The sequence below is a fragment of the Seriola dumerili genome, unplaced genomic scaffold (genome assembly GCF_002260705.1).
Source record: "Seriola dumerili isolate Sdu_G_001 unplaced genomic scaffold, Sdu_1.0 BDQW01000741.1, whole genome shotgun sequence".
Taxonomy (NCBI): Eukaryota; Metazoa; Chordata; class Actinopteri; order Carangiformes; family Carangidae; genus Seriola; species Seriola dumerili.
In genome coordinates, this window is record NW_019174996.1 from 369,306 (window position 1) to 392,923 (window position 23,618).

Genomic DNA, 23,618 nt, shown 5'->3' on the forward strand with positions numbered 1-23,618 from the left:
ATAAACCCTCCACCTCCAACACCGACTCTGTTCTCTGCCTTCAGGTAACGATGGACAGGTGTAAAACAGGAAGTATTCTCTCTCAGCAGGTACACACTTTGACAAAATGACAGTAAAATAAACCAATCATGGTCATTCATCATTAGAATGTAAACTGAGGCCATTATATAAATAAAGTTAAAGAATCTTTTATTCTATTCCACAGAGAGGATCAATGGGATTACACTTCCTGTCTCTGGTTCACACTCTGACACAGGAGGCACTGTAGTTACACTATCACAGTAAAAGTACTTCCTGTAGTTACACTATCACAGTAAAGATACTTCCTGTAGCTACACTATCACAGTAAAAGTACTTCCTGTAGTTACACTATCACAGTTAAAATGCTTCCTGTCGAAACGAACCTCGTCTGAGCCGCCGGTAGTTATTTACGGTAACGTCTCATTCTCCGTCCTTTACGGTAAACGGCAGGAGCGGGAAGTGAGTTCAGACAGAGGCGGAGGAGCTCAGGAGGAGAGGAAGATGAAGTCCGTGCTAAAATGAGTGAAAGCGGCGCTCAGGTCAGACAGGGAACACGTTACGTTACATTTGATTGTGATACATTTGTGTGATACATTTGAAATGTTTGTGTTGAGGTTTCCCGCTCATTTTATTTGACAGACGGTAACATGTTTTCTGTCTGTTCAAACCTAAACTAAAATTCCTCACCGGAAATGATGCTGCAAGTTTTCAAAGTAAAAGCCTGGTATCAGCCGTAGCTCTATATTTAATGAGCAGCAAAGAACAGCGGGTCTCTGGTAGTACTACTGGTGATAATAGTCTAGTAGTAGTAGTAACAGCAGTACTGGTAGTAGTTAAGGTGGCTGTAGGCTCTGTGACAGAATGGACACTGATGATTAAGTATTATTGATTGATAAACCGGGCTTTTCCTGGTTCAACTACCTGCAGCTTTTCATACTGTGCTGAGTTCAGGGACTGTCTGATTTGTAGGATTTCCAGGCTCTGTTGCTGACGTCCTGCTTCATTAAATGCCACTCTGATCAATACTGATAGATATCAGGTTCATATTGATAAAGTGTCCAGACTCCAGCAGAGTGATGAGCTGTGTGTCTTTGCAGCTGTTTGCTCGTCTGGAGGCTCGTCGCTGTCTGAAGGACATCGAACCTCGTCTGTTTCCTGAAGATGGTGGACCCGACCATGGTGACTGTCCAGGCCCACTTCCTGTTAGCTGATAGAGCCGTTAAACCACATGTCACATGATTTTATTCTGTCACATACAGCTCATGGAGGACAACATACTTTGAAAGTTAGATTGGTGTTTGTGTCAACAATGGTCCTCAGAGTCCAGACCTGAACCACATGTTGATCTGGTTCATTGTAACATCACTTCCTGATGATGTCATCATCTCTGATGTCCCTCCAAAATAAAGCTCCAGAGAAATAGAGTCTGTAGAACTTCTTAGATAATCCTCCAGTTTTTAACCCTTTAACAACCCCACCAAGAAAAAAAGCAATGGAAGAGTCAAAGTGTGTTCAACCATATGGTCGAGCAGGCAGTTAAAGGGTTAAGTTTCCCTCAGTGTCACAGTAAAACATGATGATGAACATGTGATCGCAGCTGCTGTTAATGACAGTTTGACTGAATACAAACAGGACAAACACACAGTATTATATTCAGCCCAAACTGTAAATATGTTTAACATCACTGGAGCTCAGCTCACATGTGTTTGTGTTTTCAGGTGAGGTGGTGGAGCTGTATGGGACAGAGGGAACAGGTGAGTTCACTGTACAGGTAACAGTTCTGCCTTTAACCTGCACCTGCTCTGAACCCCAGGTATGTTGTGTTATACATATATATATATATATATATATATATATATATAAATGTGTGTTTGTGTGTGTGTCAGGTAAGACCGAGCTGCTGTACCACCTGCTGTGTCGCTGTGTGTTGCCAAGGGCTGCCGGCGGTCTTGAGGTCGACGTTGTGTTCGTGGACACTGACTACAGTCTGGACATGTTACGACTGGTCAACATCCTGGACAACAGACTGAACGCAGGTATATACACACACACACACACACACACACACACACACCCACACACAGATTCATTTAATATCTTTTACATTCAAATTAAAATGATCTTGCACTCAGGTCTTTGTGGAGTATCATCATGCATCACCTCTGAGTCACATGGGGGAGAGGAGCATCTGTGATGTTGGTTTGTCAATAAATTACACCAGAGTATATCTCTCTCTCTCTCTCTCTCTCTCTCTCTCTCTCTCTCTCTCTTTCTGTGTGTCTAGCTCTCTCTACCAGCTCGCCCTCAGCCGGGTCAGATGAAGTGGCGTTGCGTTCATGTCTGTCTCGGCTCCTGGTCGTCCACTGCTCCTCCTCTTCCCAGCTCCTCCTCACCCTCCACTTCCTGGAGACCTCCCTCTCATTGCGGCCCGGCCTGGCACTCCTCCTCATCGACAGCATCTCCGCTTTCTATTGGCTGGATCGCTGTGAGGGCGGGGCCAGCCTCACCAAGCAGGAGGAGAAGCTTAGCAAGTGTTCAGAGCTGCTGGGCCGACTGCTCAGGTGGATATTCATCAATTAGGTGATTCTAGTGATTGAGGTTCTAGTGGTTCATGAATAAGGTTCCAGTGATTCATTAGCAGGTTTTAGTGGTCAATTAGGTGGTTCTAGTGATCAAGGTTCTACTGGTTCATTGGAGGTTGTAGAGGTGTTCAAGGAGGTTCTAATAGTCCATTAGGGGGGCTTTAGTGTCGTCCATTAGGTGGTTCGAGTGATTCTTTAGGAGGTTCTAGTGATCCATTAGGAGGTAAGAGTGGTTCACTCAGAGATATGAATAGTTCATTAGGTGGTTCTAGTGGTTCATTAGGAGGTTGTAGCGGTTCTTAAGAAAGTTCTAGTGATTTTGAAGGAGGTTCAAATGGTCCATTAGGTGGTTTAACTGAGTGTTTGGGAGATTTTAAAGGTCTGCGTGGGCACTCTGGACGTCCTAGAAGTCCTTTATGTTGTTGGTCTGGAGATTCTTGTCATCATTGAGGAGGTTCTAGAAGTCCTTTAGTGGGTATTAGGCGGTTCTCACAGTCATTGAACAGTTTAATGAGGCTGGACAGTTCTTGTGTTCCTGTAGATGGTTCTAATGGTCATTACCGAAGTTCTAGTCATCAGTGCATCCCTGCTGTAGAGTTCCATACAGAACTGGAGCTGTTCTGGAGGTTGTGGAACAATACGTCACTACCATCAGAACTGTAAATACTTCACAGCTTTGACCCTGTCTCATCTGTGGCTCTTCTTCTCAGGGATTACAGAATCACTGTCTTCGCCACCTGCCATGCAATCAGGAGGAGCTTCAGTGGACCCACCTCCTCTTCCTCATCCTCTTCCTTGGAGTCCGACCGGCCGTACCTCTGTCGCCCCTGGCGACGGCTGGTGACCCACCGGCTGCTGTGCTCCCGGCAGGAGGCTGCAAACAACATGGCCGCGACAGCAGGAGGCAGCAAGGAGCAGAGGAGACAGCAGGTCTTCACTGTTCACTGCACCTCCTCCTCCACCTCCTCCTCCAGGACGAAGGCTTACAGGAGCAGCTCCTTCTACGTGACAGACAGCGGAGTGGAGTTTATCTGAACTCATCCTTTCATCAGTGAAGTTTTTGTTTTTGATGTGTTGGTGAAAACGTGATTCTGTATATTTTTGGGTGAAGGAATAAATACATTTGAGTTGAATAAAGGTTTGTTGTGACCAGGAGGTTTTGTTGTTTCATTATTTACTGCACAGCACACATTGTTCTCAGTTCCACCTGTTTAATGGTACTGACACTCCGTTTGTGACTCAAAACAAAATAAAAAACTAAATACCTTGAAGCTGTTCTGGAAGCTTATAGTAGAGCAACACCTCACTAAAACTCTGCCACCCATTCATATCCTGAGATCATCTAAAGGAGGTTCTATGAGCCTTTTAGTAGGTTTGGTTCCAGTGGTTATCAAGAAGTTGTTCTTTAGGTGGGTCTTGTAGTCAGTGAAGAGGTACCAGAGGTCCTTAAGGTGTTTTTTTGTGGTCATTGGGCAGATTAGTTATTTATGAGGTTCTAGAGGTTCTTAAAGTAGTTCTGTGGTTTCTGAGGGTTCTAGAGATCTTTAAGGTAATTCGTGGGATCAGAGTTCTGAGGTCCTTTTTATGTTGTTGAGGTCACAGGATAGGTTCTAGAGGTCACCTAGGAAGCTCTGAAGGTCCTAAAGGTAGTTCTTGTGGAAACTGAGGAGGTTCTAGAGGTCCTTGAGGTAGTTCTACAAGTCCTTAAGGTGGCTCTTGCGGTCATCCAGGAGGTTTTAGGAGTCATTTGGGTGATCCTTTGTGTGGTTGTAGTTGTGTGGTTGAGGTTCTGTCTACAGGTCTCTGAGGTGGTTCATATAATTCTTAGGTGCCATGGGTGTGTTTCCTCTGGTGTTTTTGTGGTCATTCAGGACGTTTTAGGGGTCATTTAGGTGATTCTTATGGTCATGGAGCAGATTCTAGAGGTACTTATAGTTGTTCTCATGGTTTTTGAGGAAGTTGTAGCGTCGCCCTTGGTGGTTTTTATGGTCCTTCAGGGTGCTCATGTCCACAAGGTAGTTCTTGTGGTAGTTGAAGTACTCATGGTCATGAAGGAGGTTCTAGAGAGGTTTAAAACTGTTGGGATTATTTCATCATAGATCAGACAGGGTGCATCATAAGTACAATATAATTATTAATTATAAATAATAGTAGGATACTTAAAGACTGTTTTTTCTTTATTATAAAATAATATAATGTGTTAATTATCTGGTCCCTGTTTGAGGCACGTGCGACAGCAGTCCGGATCCTCGTGGATCCAGTCCGGGACTTCAGGTCTGATGACAGAGACCACTTCACCAGAACAGCCCTCCAATAGATCCTTCCGCGGGGTCAGACGCACTTTTTACACAACACAAACAAATTAACCGAGTGTGACGCAAACACAGATAAAGCGACAGACTTCAAACCCTCACTGCGGCTGAACGTCGCCTTCACCCAGGTGTGAAAGATAAACTCTGCCCGGTAAACGTCTCGTGCGGTAGTAAATATTTTCTGGGACCTATTTCTCCTGCTGGCGCTGACAGGCGGTGCTTCGGTCGCTCCCAAACATGGCCTCCATGACGGAGCGACCGCTTCAACTTTAATTTTTCGCCAATTTTCAGCTGAAAACCGTCTTTTTTTCCTTTCACTGTAAACGGGAATGTTTCGTCGGACAATCTTATCATGCCAGATGTGTGAAACAGATGTTATCTTTCGGAGACGTTCGCTGTTGGGTGTAAACAGATCGGTTTAAGTTGGCTGGAAAGCTGGAGAGGAAAAAGAGAATTGCATCAAATCAGTAAGAACGCTTTTTCTGTCTTCTCTCGACACCTGTGCAGGTTTGCGCCTCACTTTTTTGTCAGTTTCCTGCATTAACTTGACGCCACTCATTAAGATTGAAAGTGGAGGGGGTGAATAAGCGCGCAGTGGAGCCGGGATGCGCTCGTTTCTGGTGCGCGCTAACAGCTAGCCTGCTAGCTAATGCTAATGCTAACAGAGAGGTGATCAGTCAACTGGGCGGTCCGAGGAAGCTAACGGCTAAGTGCTAACTGCTATGTTTCTGCAGCTCGGTTTCACGTTCACAACAAATGCAGGTTATTTATGATAACTGTGACGTAAGCGTTGGCTGGCTGCTCTCAGGCTCCAGGTGAGCTGTGCAGGTGAAGGTTGATCGGCAGCGTGAGCCTGTGACACATGATTTAATTAGCATGGGAACAGCTGAACCTCAACTCTTCATCATATTTCAGTCGTAGCTGTTGTCCAGGTATTCATGAAGAAGTCTACCTTTGTGCCTACACGTGTGTTAAGGGTGATTATTGTCTGATCAGTCTGCTGATTATCAATCAGTTTATCTGTGACATGTCGGAGCACAGGGAACGTGCCTGCTGTTCCTCCTCAGAGCTGAAGATGATGTGTTCAGGTTGAGTTGTTCAAACGGTTCAAATCAGTTATTTTAATTTTATACTTGGATGTGATGAAGCTCAAACTTGCAGGTATTTGAAGATGTTGCTTGAAAAATAACTGAAATGATTAAAAAAACCATTCTGATAATTATCTAATTGATTATTGGATTAGTTGTAGCAGCAGCAGTTGGTGGTAATGTGATGAGGTTGCAGTCAGTTTGGAGGAAAAGCTGCTGTTTTAATCCAGGTGATGTTTATGAGAACATGTCACAAGTGTTTCCAGGTTAGTGAAGACATGTCCTTTAGATTCCAACAGATCTCAAGTGGATCACAACAACAGAAGTGTGTGAGAGACACTGAGCTGATGCTGGCACCAGGAGTGTGACTGTTCAGACTAAAACAAACATGATAACCCTGAGAAGAGCTCAAAGTCTTATTGTTTATAACTGTTTATTTCCATTTTTAAACAAAGATACTAAACCAGTATATGTGAAGGTTTAATGTTGTTAAAGAGAATATCTCCAGACAGTTGTGAAGACGTCACCTTCAGCTCTTTGTAACGAGTCTGTTTTCTGATTGATTGATTGATTAATTGATTGATTGATTGATAGATAAATACTATATTTATCCTCAAGGGGATATTCATGTGTCAAATAGCTCTTTGGTAAGAATAATAATAATAACAGTTAATAATGAATAACAAACAATAATAATGAAATTAGTCCACTTAGTCCACAAAATAATGGGCAGATTAATCAGTGGTGAAAATAATAGCCAGTTACACCAATGATGTGAAGCGGCTCACACGTCCAGGTGTGCTCACCAGGTCTTAGGGTGTTCACTTGCAGTGTTTTTGTGGTGGTGGTGGGGGCACAGACAGGGAGACTGATGTTTCTGGTGGCTCTGTCCATGTTTGACACATCATTGTCCTCCAGTCAGTGTGTTGTTGTAGAGCAGGACGGTTTCTGCTCTTTGCAGTTGTCTTTGCTGAGAGACGTCCCGGTGGTCCAGTTGACACACCAGGACAAACTGGATTAATTACATGTAAGAAACTAACAACCACCCCCACAAAGAAAACCCTGCTCTCACCAACGTGCCGGTGCTGGTCTCTGTGTAGGGACGTCTAATAGGAGGAATATAAACTCAAAGTCAAGACGGGGTGGGGGGGGGGGGGTTTGGGGGTGGGGGTGGGGGGGGTGTCTGTAGGCACAGGTAGTGGTGCCCGTGGTGACGGGGGTTTACACCACCATCACTTAAGCTGCAACCATCAGTCAATTAATCAATCAGTTAATCAACAGGAAATTAAGCAGCAACTGTTCTGATGATTGAATAATTGAATCCGTGGTAATTTAAACATCAGCTGGTTCTTCTCTCCTGTGAGGCTGTGGTGCTTTTCTTTCTTCAGATCATGTGATTGATCATTGATTGTTAATACTGATAGTTTTGATGAGTGTGTGATAGTGTTGTCTCAGAGTGACACACTGACCTGCAGTAAAAATAAAAGACTAGGTTCTGTCAGGATGACAGGGGTCAACAGTCACTGGTGTTTTTTGTTTACTCATTGGCTGCTGGGAGGGGGTGTGCTGTGATTGGCTGGATGATTGACATGTTGCCAGTGGGTCAGTGGCTCACACTGCTGTACTCCAGTCTACATTACCGGACTCTAATGGATTCTACTGCACTCTGTGCTCCAGCCGGGTCTCAGGATCCGTCCCCAGTCCTGATGTGGACTTGGCCTCAGGGTGAGACTGATTCAGTGGATGAGTTCAGTCTCTTCAGAGTGAAGTCCAGGTGAGCCGGTCCTCTCCTCTCATTGGTCATGTGTGTCTTCAGTTGTTGAAGTCAGGTGGATGTTTAAGTCAAAACTTCATAGTGACTCTGATCATCTGATAATTAATCAATTAACTGATACTGATGATTATATTGGGGTGAATTCAGTATTTAAGAGCAGAGTCCAGATATTGAAGGACAAAAGATCAAATAAGAAGGAAATTGATCAGGTATTATCGTCTGATCAGTAACTGATCTCGATCAGACCTCCACTCGTTCCCCGGCTGTCTGTGAACAGCTGTTGATCTCACTCCTCCGCATCCCGGCATGCAAAGCTAATGTGGCTACAGGGGCTCGAACCTGCAGACTGAACACCCTGTAGTCAGTCAGAAGTCGGTCAGACCACGCTCCAGAAGATCAGATCAAAGCAGTCAGACTAAATACACAAGTCTAAAAAATGGTCCAGGATCTGGTCTCAGAGAGGCTGAGTCTGAATTCATCTGCCGCACAAACCAGTTCAGTTCTTGACTATTTTAAGCCGGACTGTGATGCAATGAATTCTGGGTAAATTAAAACTTTTTCAATATAAAAAAAAATGGCAGACTGAGGAATCACATCCAATCACTGAGCTCTGTTTAGCACTGAGGTGGTGTTAGCGGGACTGACCCGGTCTGACCCGGACTGGAACATAATGTACTCCAGTAAACACTGAACATTATAATGTGTCTAAATGGGGTCTGTGATGGAGCTGCCATGTTGTGGAGTGGAGATGAATCACATGACCACAGTGTGTGTCGTCATGTTGACCTGGTTTATTCTAACCAGCTTCCTGAGTTTTACCCTGCAGGTGTTGAACATCTGTCTGTGGCTGACAGCAGAGTGAACACAGTCTCATCACCAGGGTCACTGTCTCAGGACGTCCTGACCGTGTCCTGATCGTGTACTGATCAATCGCTGTGGTGAAACAGGATTTAAACTTTAACCTGTGGACCTGCAGAAACCCTGGGACCAGATCTGACCTTCACCCTCTTTTTTTTTTTTTTTTTTATACCCAGAATGCCATCTGAGGCCCAGTCTCAGGAGCCCCGGGACAGAGGACCGCCCCCTCCCGTCACTCGGGCCGGACGCAGCGCTCAGCTGGCCAAAGCTGCTGCTACGAACCCTGCCCCCGAGAGGCGGCCTCGTGGACGGCCTCGGAAAGATGGGAGCAGCGGCCGATCTGCGCCTCCCGCCCCTCCTCCTCCTCCTCCTCCTCCTCCTCCTCCACCACCTCCTCCACCGCCTCCAAAATCAAGGAAGAAGTAAGTGACTGATGAGTTTGACTGTCTGAAACCCGGTCTCTGGACCTGGTCTGGTTTCATCAGAGGAGGTTTCTCAGGACCCTGACACAGACTCCTCATCAAACTGTCTGATGTGAACGAACCCTCAGTTTGTTTGGTTCTAGTGTTTGTTTATTAATCAGACAGCTAATTGATTATTGATCTGTAATAATAGTATGTTTCAGCTCTGTCACACCAGACCAAGTGTATGAAATAAGTTCTCCTCATCAGTCAAATATAATCAATAATCAATAACCAAAAGTCTTTAGTTTGAGCAGCTTTGAACTAAACGTCTTCTCTGACAGACTGAGCCAGCAGTGAGGTGTGTGTGTGTGTGTGTGTGTGTGTGTGTGTGTGTGTGTGTGTGTGTGTGTGTGTGTGTGTGTGTGTGTGGTGAGCGAGTTGTTGGAGAGGAAGTGGTTAAGTTGCATGCTGGGTAATGAGCAGCAAGGAGGAGGAGTCCAACAGGAGGTGTGTACTGGACTAGATCTGCTCCTGGTTTTACCTCCTGCTGTACACACACACACAAACACACACACACTGCTAGAAGGACTCCCTCTCTGGTGGTGGGATGTCATCATGTTTACCTGAACACCTGGTGCAGGTGTTTTCTGTCAACAGGTTGATGGACAGTTATTATTAATTATTTTATTTTGATAATCAGTTCACATGTTTTCTCCATTAATCAATAATCGTTCAGGTTTGATGAGCTCATGTTACTTTGTGTTTTACATGATGGTAAATATTCTGTTGCTCACATTTGATGATAATTAAGTAATAATGAAGAAAGCTGATGAAGCCAGCTCCTCCTATCAGTGTTTGAGGCTCTGAACGCTTCCTCTACACTCCTGTGGGTGTGGCGCTGTCATCTAAAGCCGCGTTTCGTCCAAAAAGTACCTGGAACTTTAAGTTCCACTGTTTTCTGTGTTTCCACCGCGGCCTAAAGTCCCGGAAGGATTATGCAAAATTATGACTTGACATCACATTATTCACTGTGAGGACATGACATGAACGAAAACACCCGTATATATTCAATACAGGAAGCAGCATTTTATTTTCAAATACATGACAATCCCGTATTATACGTGACGGGTGGCAACCCTCGCCACTCCGGTTGTTGTGGTCCTTTATTTTTTTGAAGTCCTATTTAGTTTTTTTTTTTACCTTGTCCTGGACCTGTTTCACACTGTGGAAAATGTGCTTGCTCGCTTGCTCGCTGCGGACTTTTAAACATGGCGAGTGAAATAAAATACAGCGAGTACTTGACCAGTCAGAAATGTTCAGCACTGCAGACCACATCCACCAAAGTTCCTGAACCTTGGTTCAGGAACAAAAGTTACCTTTTTGGGGGTCGATCAATTACCCCGGAACTAAATTTAGACCCTGGTTCCTGCGGTGGAAACGAGGCTTAATGTCGTCTCCGTCCCACCAGCGTCCTGCAGGTGCACTTGGTCACCTGGAGGCTGCAGTTTGTGCTGCCGTTGAACTGTATTGGTGTGAAAAGGTTTTAAAAGATGAAAAATGGAAGCTCACCGATTGGACAGTTCTAGTGATGTCATCCTGCATCATCAGGACCCTCATGGAGACATCGGTGTCTAGGGACTGACAGAGCTTCACACAGAGACAGTCAACTGACCAGGTGTGTGGGTGTGTGTGTGCAGGGGGCGGAGTCGAGGTCGAGCCCAGGTAGAGGATGAGGAGAGCATGGACGCCACGGAGAAGAAAGCCCCTCAGAAGACAGGTGTGTATGATGATGAAGAGCCAGCTGATCTCACAGTCCTCATTCAAACCATCAAACACCTTAAGTTCCCTCCTTAAGTCTGACACTTAAAGGTTAATTTCTCCTCAGCTGAGGGAGTCAATTAAGGCTGTTGCACAAAATCTCTTAGTTTCCATGGAGACTGTTGATTTGCTGCCATTAGCTTGTGATACCTGTGACCTCATCCCCCCGTTGTTTTGACAGGAACTTCACCAGGTGAACGTTGGTCACTAAGGGCTTTTGTGCAACAGTTTAACTGATGTTAAGTGATTCCTGAAGTTTAAGACTAAGATAAGGAGAAAACCTGAAATACTGAAGGAGAAGATTTAAGGTGTTTTGATCAACAGTTTTTATTTTAAGGAAACCTTAACTCAGATGTTAAGGGACTGTATTTCAGGTCTGATGTTCGGTTTGACCTCAGTGAGGTTCAGGTTCATGTTGCTGGACTTTGTGTTTGTGGTCCACAGAGGTGAAGGAGGTGAAGGAGAGGACAACAGGACGCCGTCGATCCACCTCCAGGAGGAAATCTAACACAAATCCAGAACCTGACCCGTACCCTGAACCCAGCCAGGACGGGCTCAGTCAAGAGCCTAAGCTGGACCCTGACCCTGGTCCATCTCACCCTGCCCCCACAATCTCAGAGTCCAGCCCAGAACCTGCTCCCAGTGTGGAGGAGGAGGACAGAACCAGCCCTGCTCCTACTGCTGAGCTCTCGGTCTCCCCCCCCGGATCAGCTTCCAGTCCTGGGGAAGAACCTCAAGTCAGCCCCCTGCCCGCCCCCCAGTGTCCTTCCCCGGACTGTAGCCCGGTTCACAGCCCCACTCCCGGTCCTGTGGAGGAGGACCGGCCCAGCCACAGCCCGGCCCCCATGGAGGTGGACTGCAGTCCCGGCACGGTTCCTATGGAGACAGAGGGGGGCAGGGCAAGTCCTGGGGCCAGTCCCATGGAGCAGAGTCCCGACCTGAGTCCCTGCTTCAGCCCTCCGGTCTCCCCCTGTCTTCAGCTGGAGGACGAGGACTCGCTGTCCCCCCTGTTCCAGAGGTCGCTGTCAGAGGACTCCGGGGGCTCGCCCACCCCCAGCCTGGGACACACCAAAAAACGGTGTGTGTGTGTGTGTGTGTGTGTGTGTGTGTGTGTGTGTGTGTGTGTGTGTGTGTGTGTGTGTGTGTGTGTGTGTGTGTGTGTGTGTGTGTGTGTGTGTGTGCGCGCGCGCGCTGATTGGATCAAAGACCAATCAGACAACAGACCACCCAGTCCTGAATTCTCTCTCTCTCTCCTGGTATCTGTCGCTGTCTCTTGCCCCATAGTCTGAAGCAGTGTGCCTTCTGCTACTGTGGCGATGAGCCTCCTCTGGGCCAGGGCCGCCTGGCGGTGTTTGGCCCGACGCCCGGCTACATCCCTCTCCACATCCTCAACCGCCGCGCCTCCTCTGACCGAGACAATGACTGCCATGACCACTGCTACCGTGGCGACCAGGCCCCACCCTTGTGAGTGACCTCACTTCCGCAAACCGCCTACATCACCATTTACATTCCCATGAAGAAGAGCTGCTGTGTTCAAGCTGGTTAAAATGGATCTTAGACATGTTGGTTAACTTGTGTGTGTGTGTGTGTGTGTGTGTGTGTGTGTGTGTGTGTGTGTGTATAGGTGCAGCAGTCCGGAGCAGTGTGGTGAGTACTGTATCTTCATACCACCTGACAGTGGTGGATCTGATTCAGGATCAGGTCTCTCCCTCTGGTCTGCAGCATTAAACCTGACTTCCTCTTAAAAGGGACAGTTGGGAGTTTAGAGGTGGGGGTGTGTGAGGCGGTCATGAAGAGTCGGTGCGTTACCTGCAGTAGATCCTGAGCAGCACGCTCCCAGTTCGATCTGACCAGGAGCAGAGTGATGAGCTGCTGTGGGCGGGGCCACCAGAAAACATCTGTTCTAGATGCTTTTAAAACCAGATAACGATACATGAAGCTTCATTCAAACAGATGTTGGATTGTTTCAGTGGGCGTATCTAAAACAGGTGTTTAGTGCTGGCCCCGCCTACAGCAGCTCGTCACTCTGCTCCTCTAAACTGACTTTACTACAGGTGAGACACTGACTGTAATGACGACCTCACACAGCCCCACGTCTGATAACCACAACTATCTCTTTAAGATGGACCAGCTGCTTCAGTCCTGATCACTGTGATCAGTATGATCAGTGTTATTGATCACTGATTGGATGTTGATCTGTGTCCTGGTGTTTCAGAGTCTTCCTCTGAGTTCGTGGAGCAGCTCGGACCCATCGGCCTTCCACACGACATCAACGTCCAGTCACTGTTCGACCCAACAGGTAAATCCTGTCCTCTTCACCTGTCCTCTTCACCTGTCCTCTTCACCTGTCCTCCTCTCCTGTCCTCCTCTCCTGTCCTCCTCTCCTGTCCTCCTCACCTGTCCTCCTCACCTGTCCTCCTCACCTGTCCTCTCCTATCCTCCTCACCTGTCCTCCTGTGTGCAGGTCAGTGCTGCGCTCACCTGCAGTGTGCAGCCTGGTCAGCGGGGGTGTGTCGAGGCGAGGGCCAATCACTGCTCTACGTGGACAAAGCCATCGACTCAGGAAGCACACAGGTGTGTTTGATCAGTAACCACATGTTCAGAGGGAGTACTGCTGTATACACCCTCACTAAGCCCCGCTCCTTCTCTCACCTCTCCAGGTGTGTGCGTTCTGCCGTCGGCTCGGGGCTTCGCTGCGTTGTCGGGAGATGGGCTGTGGGCGGAGCTACCACTTCCCCTGTGCTGCTGCCGCTGGGGCTCATCAGGACTGGAACCAGAGACACACACTGTGTACAAGACACACACACACAGGTACACACACACACACACACACACACACACACTCACACTGTGTACCAGACACAGTTGTAATGACCTAATCATCTTCTTCTGTGGTTTAATGGCAGCTCTCTCTCTAGTCTCTTCACAGTGTGTGTTGTGTTCCGGTGGCTGTGATGACAGCAGTCTGTTGATGTGTTGTTGCTGTGGTAGCCGTTACCATGGCAGTTGTCTGGACCCCCCTTTGGCCCCCTCCCCCCTGTGCCGAGCAGGTTGGCAGTGTCCTCAGTGTCGAGTGTGTCAGAGCTGCAGGTAACACTTCTCTCAGTCACCTCCATTACTGATCAATGGATTAATGGTTTCTCTGATCAATGGATCAGTGTTGATTGAGAACTCATCTATAAAGTGTAAGAGAGGAGGGGAGACTGTCCGTCATCCTCTCCCTCAGCTGTCAGGTCACTGACTTTCAGCATCTCCTGCCAAATGACATTGTAGAATTGTAGAATCTCACTAAGAACACAAACACAAGGTAAACATGGCATCAGCTGCTGAGCCACTGAATATTGTGTTCATGTAGGAGCTCCTTATTTTCTACGATACTTCCTGTCTGCTGTTCATTTTAATCATTAATTCTTCTTAGTTGTTGATTTTGGTCGTTTCTCTCCACCTCTGGTTGAGAGGGAGGAGTGTTTTTTTTTTTTCCCAGAGCCTGAGCACAATCTTTTCCTGATGTTCAGTAAACTGTCACATTCATAATATTTGTTGTGCGTTAACCTTTGAATCTCACCTCTGAGTGCCAGACGTAGACTTCAGTCCAGGTGTGTGAGCACTGTACTGTCGTTGTAGCGATGTGGTCGGTGGGATAGTTGTAATCTGATTACACTGAGCCCCGCCCCCTGCTCTCTCCCTCTGTGTTAGGTTGCGAGGGGATGATGGTGCGTTGCTAGTGTGTGAGCACTGTGATAAAGCTTACCACACACACTGTCTCACACCACCTCTGGATAACACACAGAGCACCGGCTGGAGCTGCAAAGTGAGATAACACACACACACACACACACACACACTCAGAAACACACACTGGTGTCAGCCCTTCATAAAACCTCTCTCTCTTCCAGAACTGCAGAATCTGCCGCCGCTGTGGTGTGAGGTCATCAGGTCAGTGGGCCAATCACCCATTTCTGTGCGAGTCATGTGACCCAGCCCTGCCCTGCCCTCTATGTGGCCACACCCCCAACATCTACACACCACAGGAATATCTCACCTGTACCTGCTGCTATAGGTATACACAAACGCGCACACACATACATTTTCTGTCTCTCTCTCTCTCCATCTAGGGTTTGCAAAGTTACTTCCTGTAGCTTCTTCACATTAAAAGACCTGAGCTGAAAAGACTTGATGTGGCTTTTACTGTGAAGTTAAAGTCACTGGCAGCAGACAAGTCCAGTTTATTACAACCTCCATCTCATCCTCATAGTTTTGTCCCTAATTTCGAGGTAATATGTGAGATCTTGGAACATGACAGCATCACTAAAATAAACTAGTAATTATAAATAATGACTCATCTAACATTAATAATAAAGTTATTTAATGTATATGTGTATGATAAAATGTAATAAATACATAAGAGAGCCTGTGAAAAATGTGCAGCTTAATTTTAGAAAAATCAAATGTGTAGTTTGAGTTTTACTCTTTCTCCATTTCACATCTTAACAGTCTCAACCATTTAAACAATCTCAACACATCTTAAAGTTACAATCTGTGACTTCTCCACATTAAAATGTCTAAAAACAACTAGACCTGTGTTCTATGTGTTGTTGAGTTTTGTTCTTACATTATCACAAATGTTTCCATCAATTCAGATGAATCTGAGATTTTTAATCATGGTAATGTTTCATTGGTCGATGACATCATATCCTCTATGATCATGTGTCAAAAAAAAAAATTGACTTTTATTTAGTTTGAAGTCTAATTTTTAAGATTCACCTTTTACATATTGGTTGGATTCAACAATATGTATTTTAACAAGATAAAGGATTTTAGTCATCGGATGCATGATCTTAACTTATCAGAGAAAAAGGCCAAACAAAGGCAAGCAGCTCTCAGCTCCCAGCTCCCAGCCACTCCAAGACGACCTGTCTCTGTTGAACGGCGTCAGTGAAACTGCATTATTCTGTGTTTTTACCAGTTTTAATCACCTGATCTGTTTGTTGTGGAGAGGAGGACACCTCTGTGGATAATTTAGCTGCTGGTCAAAACCTGCTGAACATCTGGATCATAAGTAATAAGAGAAATCTCTTTTGTTACAGTTTTGATTGAGAGACCCCTAGTGGCAGAATATACATATTGCACATTTAACAACTGAACAGCTTTAACAGCTACTTTTCTTTCATTCACTCTTGTATCCCACTTTCCCCACATATTTCTACGACTATTGTCTCTCCCCTGTGTGCATCACACTCACTGACTCAGGTCACAATGACTGGCTGAGCAGCATCACGTGACCAGTGTTGTACAGACTTGAAAAGCTGTGCTGGTTAAACTAAAAACACCTGGTTATTGGTCCAGGTCTGGATAGGACGGCATCTTAGTCCATATCAGGACCATGGTCTGCCTATTAGTGACCTCGGATTTATAGAGTTCCATTTATATACATTTTGCAGCTGTGCGCCACCCAGGTCATAGCTGCCACTGGGACACGCCACGGGCCGCCGTGTCCCAGGACTGGGCTCACTTCCAGCACTTAGTGGAAACATCATTGATTTTGCAAAAATAAACTTTAATTATTGTGTTGTCTTACAGGTGTGTCCATACAGAGTGCATTGTCCAGGCCGGGGAGGGCAGGGCAGGGTCTGAAAGTTACATCTGCTCCACCTGCAGGCCTCAGGAGGAGGATCTAATTCTGAACACTCCAACCCCACACAGTCCTACCCCAGCCTTGCCCGTCAGTCCCATTTGCATTTCACAACCACCACTTTGCAGTCATACTGAGGGTTCACCCACCAGTCCTACCCCTCATAGCCCAGTCCAGCTAGTCTGCTCAGAGCCACCACAGAGTCCTATTGAGACAATGTGTACACCATCACAGCAGAGTCTTACACCATCTCACCTTGACCCATCAGAGCTCCAACAAAGTCCGGCACCTCTTCACCCTGACCAATCAGAGGTTCAACAAAGTCCGGCACCTCTTCACCCTGACCCATCAGAGGTTCAACAAAGTCCTGCACCTCTTTACACTGATCCATCAGAGGTTCAACAAAGTCCTGCACCTCTTCTCACTGATCCATCAGAGGTTCAACAAAGTCCTGCACCTCTTCACCCTGATCCATCAGAGGTTCAACAAAGTCCTGCACCTCTTCACCCTGATCCATCAGAGGTTCAACAAAGTCCGGCACCTCTTCACACTGATCCGTCAGAGCTACAACAAAGTCCGCCACCTCTTCACACTGATCCATCAGAGGTTCAACAAAGTCTGATACCCATTCACCCTGACCCATCAGAGGTTCAACAAAGTCCGGCACCTCTTCACCCTGATCCATCAGAGGTTCAACAAAGTCTGGCACCTCTTCACCCTGACCCATCAAAGGTTCAACAAAGTCCGGAACCTCTTCACCCTGACCCATCAGAGGTTCAGCAAAGTCTGGCACCTCTTCACCCTGATCCATCAGAGGTTCAACAAAGTCCGGTACCCATTCACCCTGACCCATCAGAGCTCCAACAAAGTTCGCCACCTCTTCACCCTGACCCATCAGAGGTTCAACAAAGTCCGGCACCTCTTCACCCTGATCCATCAGAGGTTCAACAAAGTCCGGTACCCATTCACCCTGACCCATCAGAGCTCCAACAAAGTTCGCCACCTCTTCACCCTGACCCATCAGAGGTTCAACAAAGTCCGGCACCTCTTCACCCTGACCCATCAGATGTTCAACAAAGTCCGGCACCTCTTCACCCTGATCCATCAGAGGTTCAACAAAGTCTGGCACCTCTTCACCCTGACCCATCAGAGCTACAACAAAGTCCGGCACCTCTTCACCCTGACCCATCAGAGGTTCAACAAAGTCCGGCACCTCTTCACCCTGATCCATCAGAGGCTCAACAAACTCCTGCATCTCTTCACCCTGATCCATCAGAGGCTCAACAAAGTCTAGTATCTCTTCACTCTGACCCATCAGAGCTCCGAAAAAGCCTGGCACTGCTTCATCCTGACTCATTAGAGCTCCAACAAAGTCCTGCACCTCTTCACCCTGATCCATCAGAGATTCAACAAAGTCTGGCATCTCTTCAACCTGACCCATCAGAGCTCCAAAAAAGCCCGGCACCTCTTCACCCTGACTTATCAGAGCGCCAACAAAGTCCTGCACCTCTTCACCCCGATCCATCAAAAGTTCAACAAAGTCCGGCACCTTCTCATCCTGACCCATCGGAGCTCCAAAAAAGCCCGGCACCTCTTCACCCTGACTCATCAGAGCGCCAACAAAGTCCTGCACTTCTTCACCCCGATCCATCAAAAGTTCAACAAAGTCCAACACCTTCTCATCCTGACCCATCAGAGCTCCAACAAATTTGTAAATCATCTCATTCTAATCGAGTAGACCGTCAAAAAAGTCCACCACCATCTCACCCTGGTGCAACAGACCTTGAAACAAGGCCTTTGCCACCTTGCCTTGATACTGCTGAACTCCAGCAAAGTCCTGCGCCATCTCACCCTGATCCTACAGAGGTCCAACAAAGTCCATCACCCTTCAACAGTTGTTCAGCAGAACTCCATGAAAGTCCTGTGTCATTTAACCTTGATCCTACACAACTCCAGGAGAGCCATACCCCTTCTCCCCTTAGTCCAGCAGAGCTTGAAAGCCCTACACAGTCTCACCTTGGTTCAACACAACTCCAAAAAAGAACTATGCCATCCCCTCATGGTCCCGCTGAGCTGCAACAAAGCCCTACCCATGTGACTTCCATGCAGGCCCAGTATAGTCCTCGTCAGTTCAGTTACACCACTCCTAGCCCTACCCAAAATTCCACAGAGTCTCAGCAGAGTCCAATGCAGGGTAGTCCCATGTCTTGTGGCCTTGCACAGTCTAAGCACAGCCCTCCACCAAACAGTCCACCCCAGGTTCACCCAAGGCTTGAAGAGCCCCAGCACAGCCCTCCACCTCAGAGTCCTGCGCAGGTAGACCATGATAGACCATGTATTCCTGCCAACAACATCATCACACAGTCTCAGTACAGTCCCTCACAAAGATGGACTAACCCTACACCACATAGTCCTGCACAAGTCTGGACGTCCCCTCCTCAGAGTCCCACACAGGAAGCTGATTCTACACTGGACCAGGAGAGACCTGGATCAAGCAGCCCTGCCCACCTGCTATGTGGGGCTGCACAGGACATTTCTACACTGGACCAGGACCCTTCATTAGTCTACTGTGGGTTCGCCCAGACAAAAAGAAGTCATGCCTTACTGAGGCCCATTTCAGCTCCATGTAGCCCATCACCGTCCCCACTCAGACCTACACAGTGTAGTTTGTCACAGCCTGCTAGCCCAGAACAGGCCCACTCTAGACAGCCTGTAAGGCCTTTGCAGCACAGCCTGCTTCCCTCTTGGCTTACTGCACAGTTAGAAGTCACCGAGGAATGCACCCAAACCAATACCACAGAGCATAGCCCTGTACAGCTGAGTTCAAACTTTGATGGCCAAACACTGGAAAGTACCCCTGCCCTTCTTAGCCCCGCCTCTGAACTGTCCACAGTGCCCCCTGATAGCCATGGCACAGATGGTCAACTCCCAAACCAGCATGGTCCTGTTCAGAGTAGTATGCTTAGCCCCAGCCATTCTAGCCCCCACCATGTATCTGTTATCTCCACACCAGAAAGCCTTCTTCACATTAGCACTTCAGCAGAACACAGTAGCCTAACTCTCTCACATTGTGCTGATGAAACGGAGGAAAGTCCTCCCGCAGCTAGCCAAGTTCATCAGAGACATGCTCATGACAGACTGTCAAGCTGCATGGAAGGTAAAGCTAGCCCCATACATATCCAAGCTAGCTCAGCTAGTGCTAGCCCCACACAAGCCAGTGAAATGCCTACAAGCGTTACCAGCTCTCTTCGGGCCCATGCTAGCCCCATTCCAACAGAAACTAGCCTTGCCCACATCAGCCCTTTAGCTGCTGAGAGTAGCCCCTCGGCAGTACTGACTAGACCCACCCACGCTCTCTCGTGTCAGGATAAGGAGATGGAGGTAGCTGTCGACCACCCAACTGTTTTTATTGAGTCAGAAGCTGGTCCCAGTCATCTTAACTCCACTCCTGGCAGTCCAGTACATACCAGTGTCACTCACGCTGGCCCAGTCCACACAGACACAAACAGCGGCTGCAGTCTGATGAGCACCATAGAGCTCACACAGACTCAGACGAGCCAAAGTCCCACACATCCTGGTCACTCAAGTCCCTCACATGTCCAAACTACCTGCAGTCCTTCACAGACTGCTCCAGCTAGCTTTAGTCCTCCACACTGTAGGCAGTCTGGTACTAGCCCAGCTAGTAGTTCTGTAAGCCACAGTCTGAGCAACATTACCTCAGAGAGCAGTGGCCAGATAGGTCCCCACTCTGCTACTGTGACTGATGTTTGCATCTTCCACAGTCCCCCTAGGTCTAGTCCTGCTGGTCAAGCTAGTCCTGTTCACATACAGAGCACCTCTAGTAGTGCCCACTCAGGTCCTGTCCGAAGACAGAGTCCCTCATTACCTAACTCGACACACAGCAGCCCTGCACATGCTTCTGTTGTTTGTGTTAGTCCATCTCACAGTCCAGCTCAGGCCAGTGAAACTGATCGTAGCCCCGCAGGTAGCCCACATTACAGCCCAGCTCCAGACACTGGAACCAATGCTGGCCTTAGTGTGGCACAACTGAGCCCCTCTTTGGCTAGTTCAAGTCTTGATGTGGACTCTGTGGCCAGTTCCATAATCCAGACATCTGTTCTTCCCAGTGCAGTTCAGCTTGATCCTGGTCTGGTTAAACCTACAGACCCAGAACCTGCCGGCTTCCAGCCAGATGCCTCACCTGCTGCTAGCCCCAACCAGGCTAGTCTGAGCCCGGTGAGCCAGTCCCCAGTTAGTCCTAATCCTGCCCCTGACAGGTCTGCAGCTGAAGTTCAACAAAGCACTGCCTTGGTAAGCCCCTTGTATCAAAGACCCCCCTCCCCTGTTGATGCTACTTCCACTGAGGCTAGTCTGAGCCACACCAGCCCTGTCCATCCTAGACCCACTCAGGATAACACTGCGATGCCTAGTCATCAACCCCCTGCCCCCTCACCGGTCAGTCCTGCTCACACATTCTCCTCTCATGCTCCACAGGCTCAAGCTAGTTCTGTGCACAATAGCCCAGCTGCAAGTCCAGTTTCAGTCCCTACAGATTCAGGTTGTACACAGACTATCCTAAGTCCTGGTCCTGTCAGTCCTGTGCGGCCAGAAGTTAGTCTCAGTCCTGTTCCTGGTAGCACTATGAGGTGTGAGGCTAACCCTGCTCCCAGTCCAGTCTGCCCTTCTGTTGTCGCCCCTGTTCCGTCTGAAAACAGCCCTAGTCCTGGTCCTGGTGGCCCTGTGTGGCCTGATCATGGTCCAGGAAGCCGATCTGTTTCCACCCCCAAGCAAGACACAGACACAGAGAGAGAGTCTGCAGCCACTGTGGGTGAGTATCAGGGACGTACACTATTAAAATATTGTGTTTGTGTGTGTCACTTGTGGCATAGACATTGAAAATCGTGATTTAAATAGTTGCTGTGACATGATATCCAGAGGAGGCTGGAGAGTAATATGTCGAGCACAGGGGAATTCAACTAGTTCGACCACATAAAGAGAATATTGCTGGAAAAATGAAGTTTGGTTGACGCCAACCACTTCCGCATTGACAGGAAATACACAAACACACTACTTATGTATTTTAGATATGATGCTGTTTACATTGGGAACTTTAAAGGGAGGACTAATGATGATCAGAAACTGACAGGAATTCTTATGGCAGCAAGTAAAAAGGCTAAAACCAGAACTGCCTCCGCTTATGAAAGGAGAGGAATAATAAACTAAATATATATTATGGATAGGCGGCCATTTTCCCTCAAGGTCCAAAAAGAAAAGTTTTACCTGATCTGGACCAGGTGGACTGAGAACATGTAGCCTATAAGGTCAGATTTTAGTTGACGGGTCAGAATGAGTGAGTGAGGGTGTAACAACTTGTGTTGTAGAGACTCTTTGTTCTTTATTTCCCCTCACCTCCCTCTGATGTTGGAGGTGAAAGCTTACCGTGTTTCAGTTTGCTGAGTTCACATCTTCTTGTTCCTGTAGACTTCCGTGTGGTGGAGGAACAGAGGAAGACTGAAGAGGAGGAGATGGACAGAGAAGCTCCACAGCAGGAGGAGGAGGAGCCTCATCAGACGACAATGGAGAAATGGGAAGAGGAGGAGCCTTTTGGGAGGACGGAGGAAGGAGGAGAACAAGACCAGGAGGAAGAACCTCCATCAGGTAGGCACCAGCTGCTCTGACCTGCTGAGGTGACACAGTAAGAAGCAGAGTTGTGGTTCTGACTTTCAAGAGTGTCGAGACTTCGTCCATCAGTCCTGCTCCCAGGTTCTAGTCATCACATTCAATAACTATTCTTTTATTATTCTATTTTCTATTTTCATTCTCAGCTTTCTGACTTGATTTTTCCTTTTGATTTTTAGCTCATCAGTCTGTGAAGAACTAACCTGTATGAAAAGTGCTGTACAAATAAAGTTTGATTTGATTGATATAAACAACGCTCAACACATGTAGAGCAGTGGTTCCCATCCTTCTCCAGCTCATGGCCCACTTATGTTGGCCGCCACATCCGACCCTGTAACAATATGGAGGCCAAATAATCTCAGAGCACTTTTAATTTTAATGATAACGATCGAACCAGGTATACACTGAGGTCTGACCAGTGACAACACAAACGTTCCTGACGCTGCTATTTTCAACATTCGTAAAGTTTTTAAAGAATTTATTTTCAAAGCATTCAGAAACATTATTTACATTTTAATTTTTCATAATTTTTTATAATAACATCTTTTCACCAAAATTGTTCTGTTTTGCAAATTATTTGTCTGCCCACTTTCAACACCTTGGTGGGCCACCAATGGGCCCCGCGCCACAGGTTGGGAACCGCTGATTTAGAGAAACATCAGCTGATGTGAAGACGCCTGAGCTGAGACTGAGGATGAGGAGGAGTTCAAGTCTTCATCCGGACTCACTGTCAGTGTTTCTGTCTGCAGGAGTCCAGTCCGCCTCGGTCCTGAATGAAGACTGGTCTCCTGCTGCCTCCCCTATACCTCCTATGCCTCACTCTGCCTCCCCCCTCCAGCAGACCTCTTGCTCCCCCCCATCTTCACCTCTTGCCTTCGCCCTCCCTTCTCCCCAATCTGAACCTCTTCCTAGAGCTGGTTCTCTGGAGGCTTCCCCTTCATCTTCCCATCACAGGACTGCCTTACCCCCCTCCTGCTCCCCCCACACGTCACCTCCTCCCTCCCCTCCTCTGGAGGATCACTCCCAGGAAGAGGTGCCCACCAATCAAAGAGGAGTCGAGACAGTGATGGGAGAGGAGGTGGGACTAGAGGACAAAACACTTTGCAGCCAATCACAGAGCCAGTTTGAACCTGTTGCTGTGGCAACAGAACCCACCAAAGATGAGTACCAATCACATGCTGAGCCTTCAGAGAGGGAGGAAGAGGAGGAGCCAGCATCAGACGGGGCGGCCACTCCAGAGGTGGTTCTTGGGCAACAGCCAATGAGGGAGAGGCAGAATGTAGAGCAGGAGGAGGAGGAAGAAGAGGAGGAGCAGGGTAGGGATTATGAAGAGGAGGAGGAGGAGGCAAGGGAGGGTGCCAAGCAGGAGGACCAATCAGATGTGGAGGAGGAGGAGCCGGTGAGCCCTGTGCTGGACCTGGACGCCTCTTTTGACAAGGAGGTGATGGAG

The 23,618-nt window shown here is 47.6% G+C and overlaps 3 protein-coding genes across 3 annotated transcripts; all 3 read left to right on the forward strand.

Moving 5' to 3' along the window:
• The first annotated feature begins 370 nt into the window (after positions 1 to 370).
• xrcc2 (X-ray repair cross complementing 2) lies at positions 371 to 3,758 on the forward strand. The gene is made up of 6 exons (XM_022765751.1): positions 371 to 560; positions 1,119 to 1,200; positions 1,740 to 1,775; positions 1,908 to 2,057; positions 2,306 to 2,582; positions 3,314 to 3,758. The coding sequence occupies exons 1-6, from the start codon at positions 540 to 542 to the stop codon at positions 3,636 to 3,638; spliced, it is 891 nt and encodes a 296-aa protein (XP_022621472.1). The 5' UTR covers positions 371 to 539; the 3' UTR covers positions 3,639 to 3,758.
• A 5,054-nt stretch (positions 3,759 to 8,812) lies between these two features.
• Positions 8,813 to 17,169, forward strand: LOC111236881 (histone-lysine N-methyltransferase 2D-like). Its single transcript, XM_022765778.1, has 13 exons — positions 8,813 to 8,946; positions 10,737 to 10,816; positions 11,302 to 11,935; positions 12,130 to 12,321; positions 12,482 to 12,504; positions 13,073 to 13,156; positions 13,322 to 13,431; positions 13,518 to 13,668; positions 13,776 to 13,947; positions 14,554 to 14,668; positions 14,754 to 14,917; positions 16,438 to 17,046; positions 17,136 to 17,169. The coding sequence occupies exons 1-13, from the start codon at positions 8,813 to 8,815 to the stop codon at positions 17,167 to 17,169; spliced, it is 2,502 nt and encodes an 833-aa protein (XP_022621499.1).
• A 1,366-nt stretch (positions 17,170 to 18,535) lies between these two features.
• Positions 18,536 to 23,613, forward strand: LOC111236882 (DNA-directed RNA polymerase II subunit RPB1-like). The gene is made up of 6 exons (XM_022765779.1): positions 18,536 to 18,805; positions 18,932 to 19,062; positions 20,272 to 21,317; positions 21,971 to 22,147; positions 22,918 to 23,563; positions 23,610 to 23,613. Exons 1-6 carry the CDS (start codon positions 18,536 to 18,538, stop codon positions 23,611 to 23,613), a joined length of 2,274 nt encoding a protein of 757 aa, XP_022621500.1.
• Positions 23,614 to 23,618: the final 5 nt, after the last annotated feature.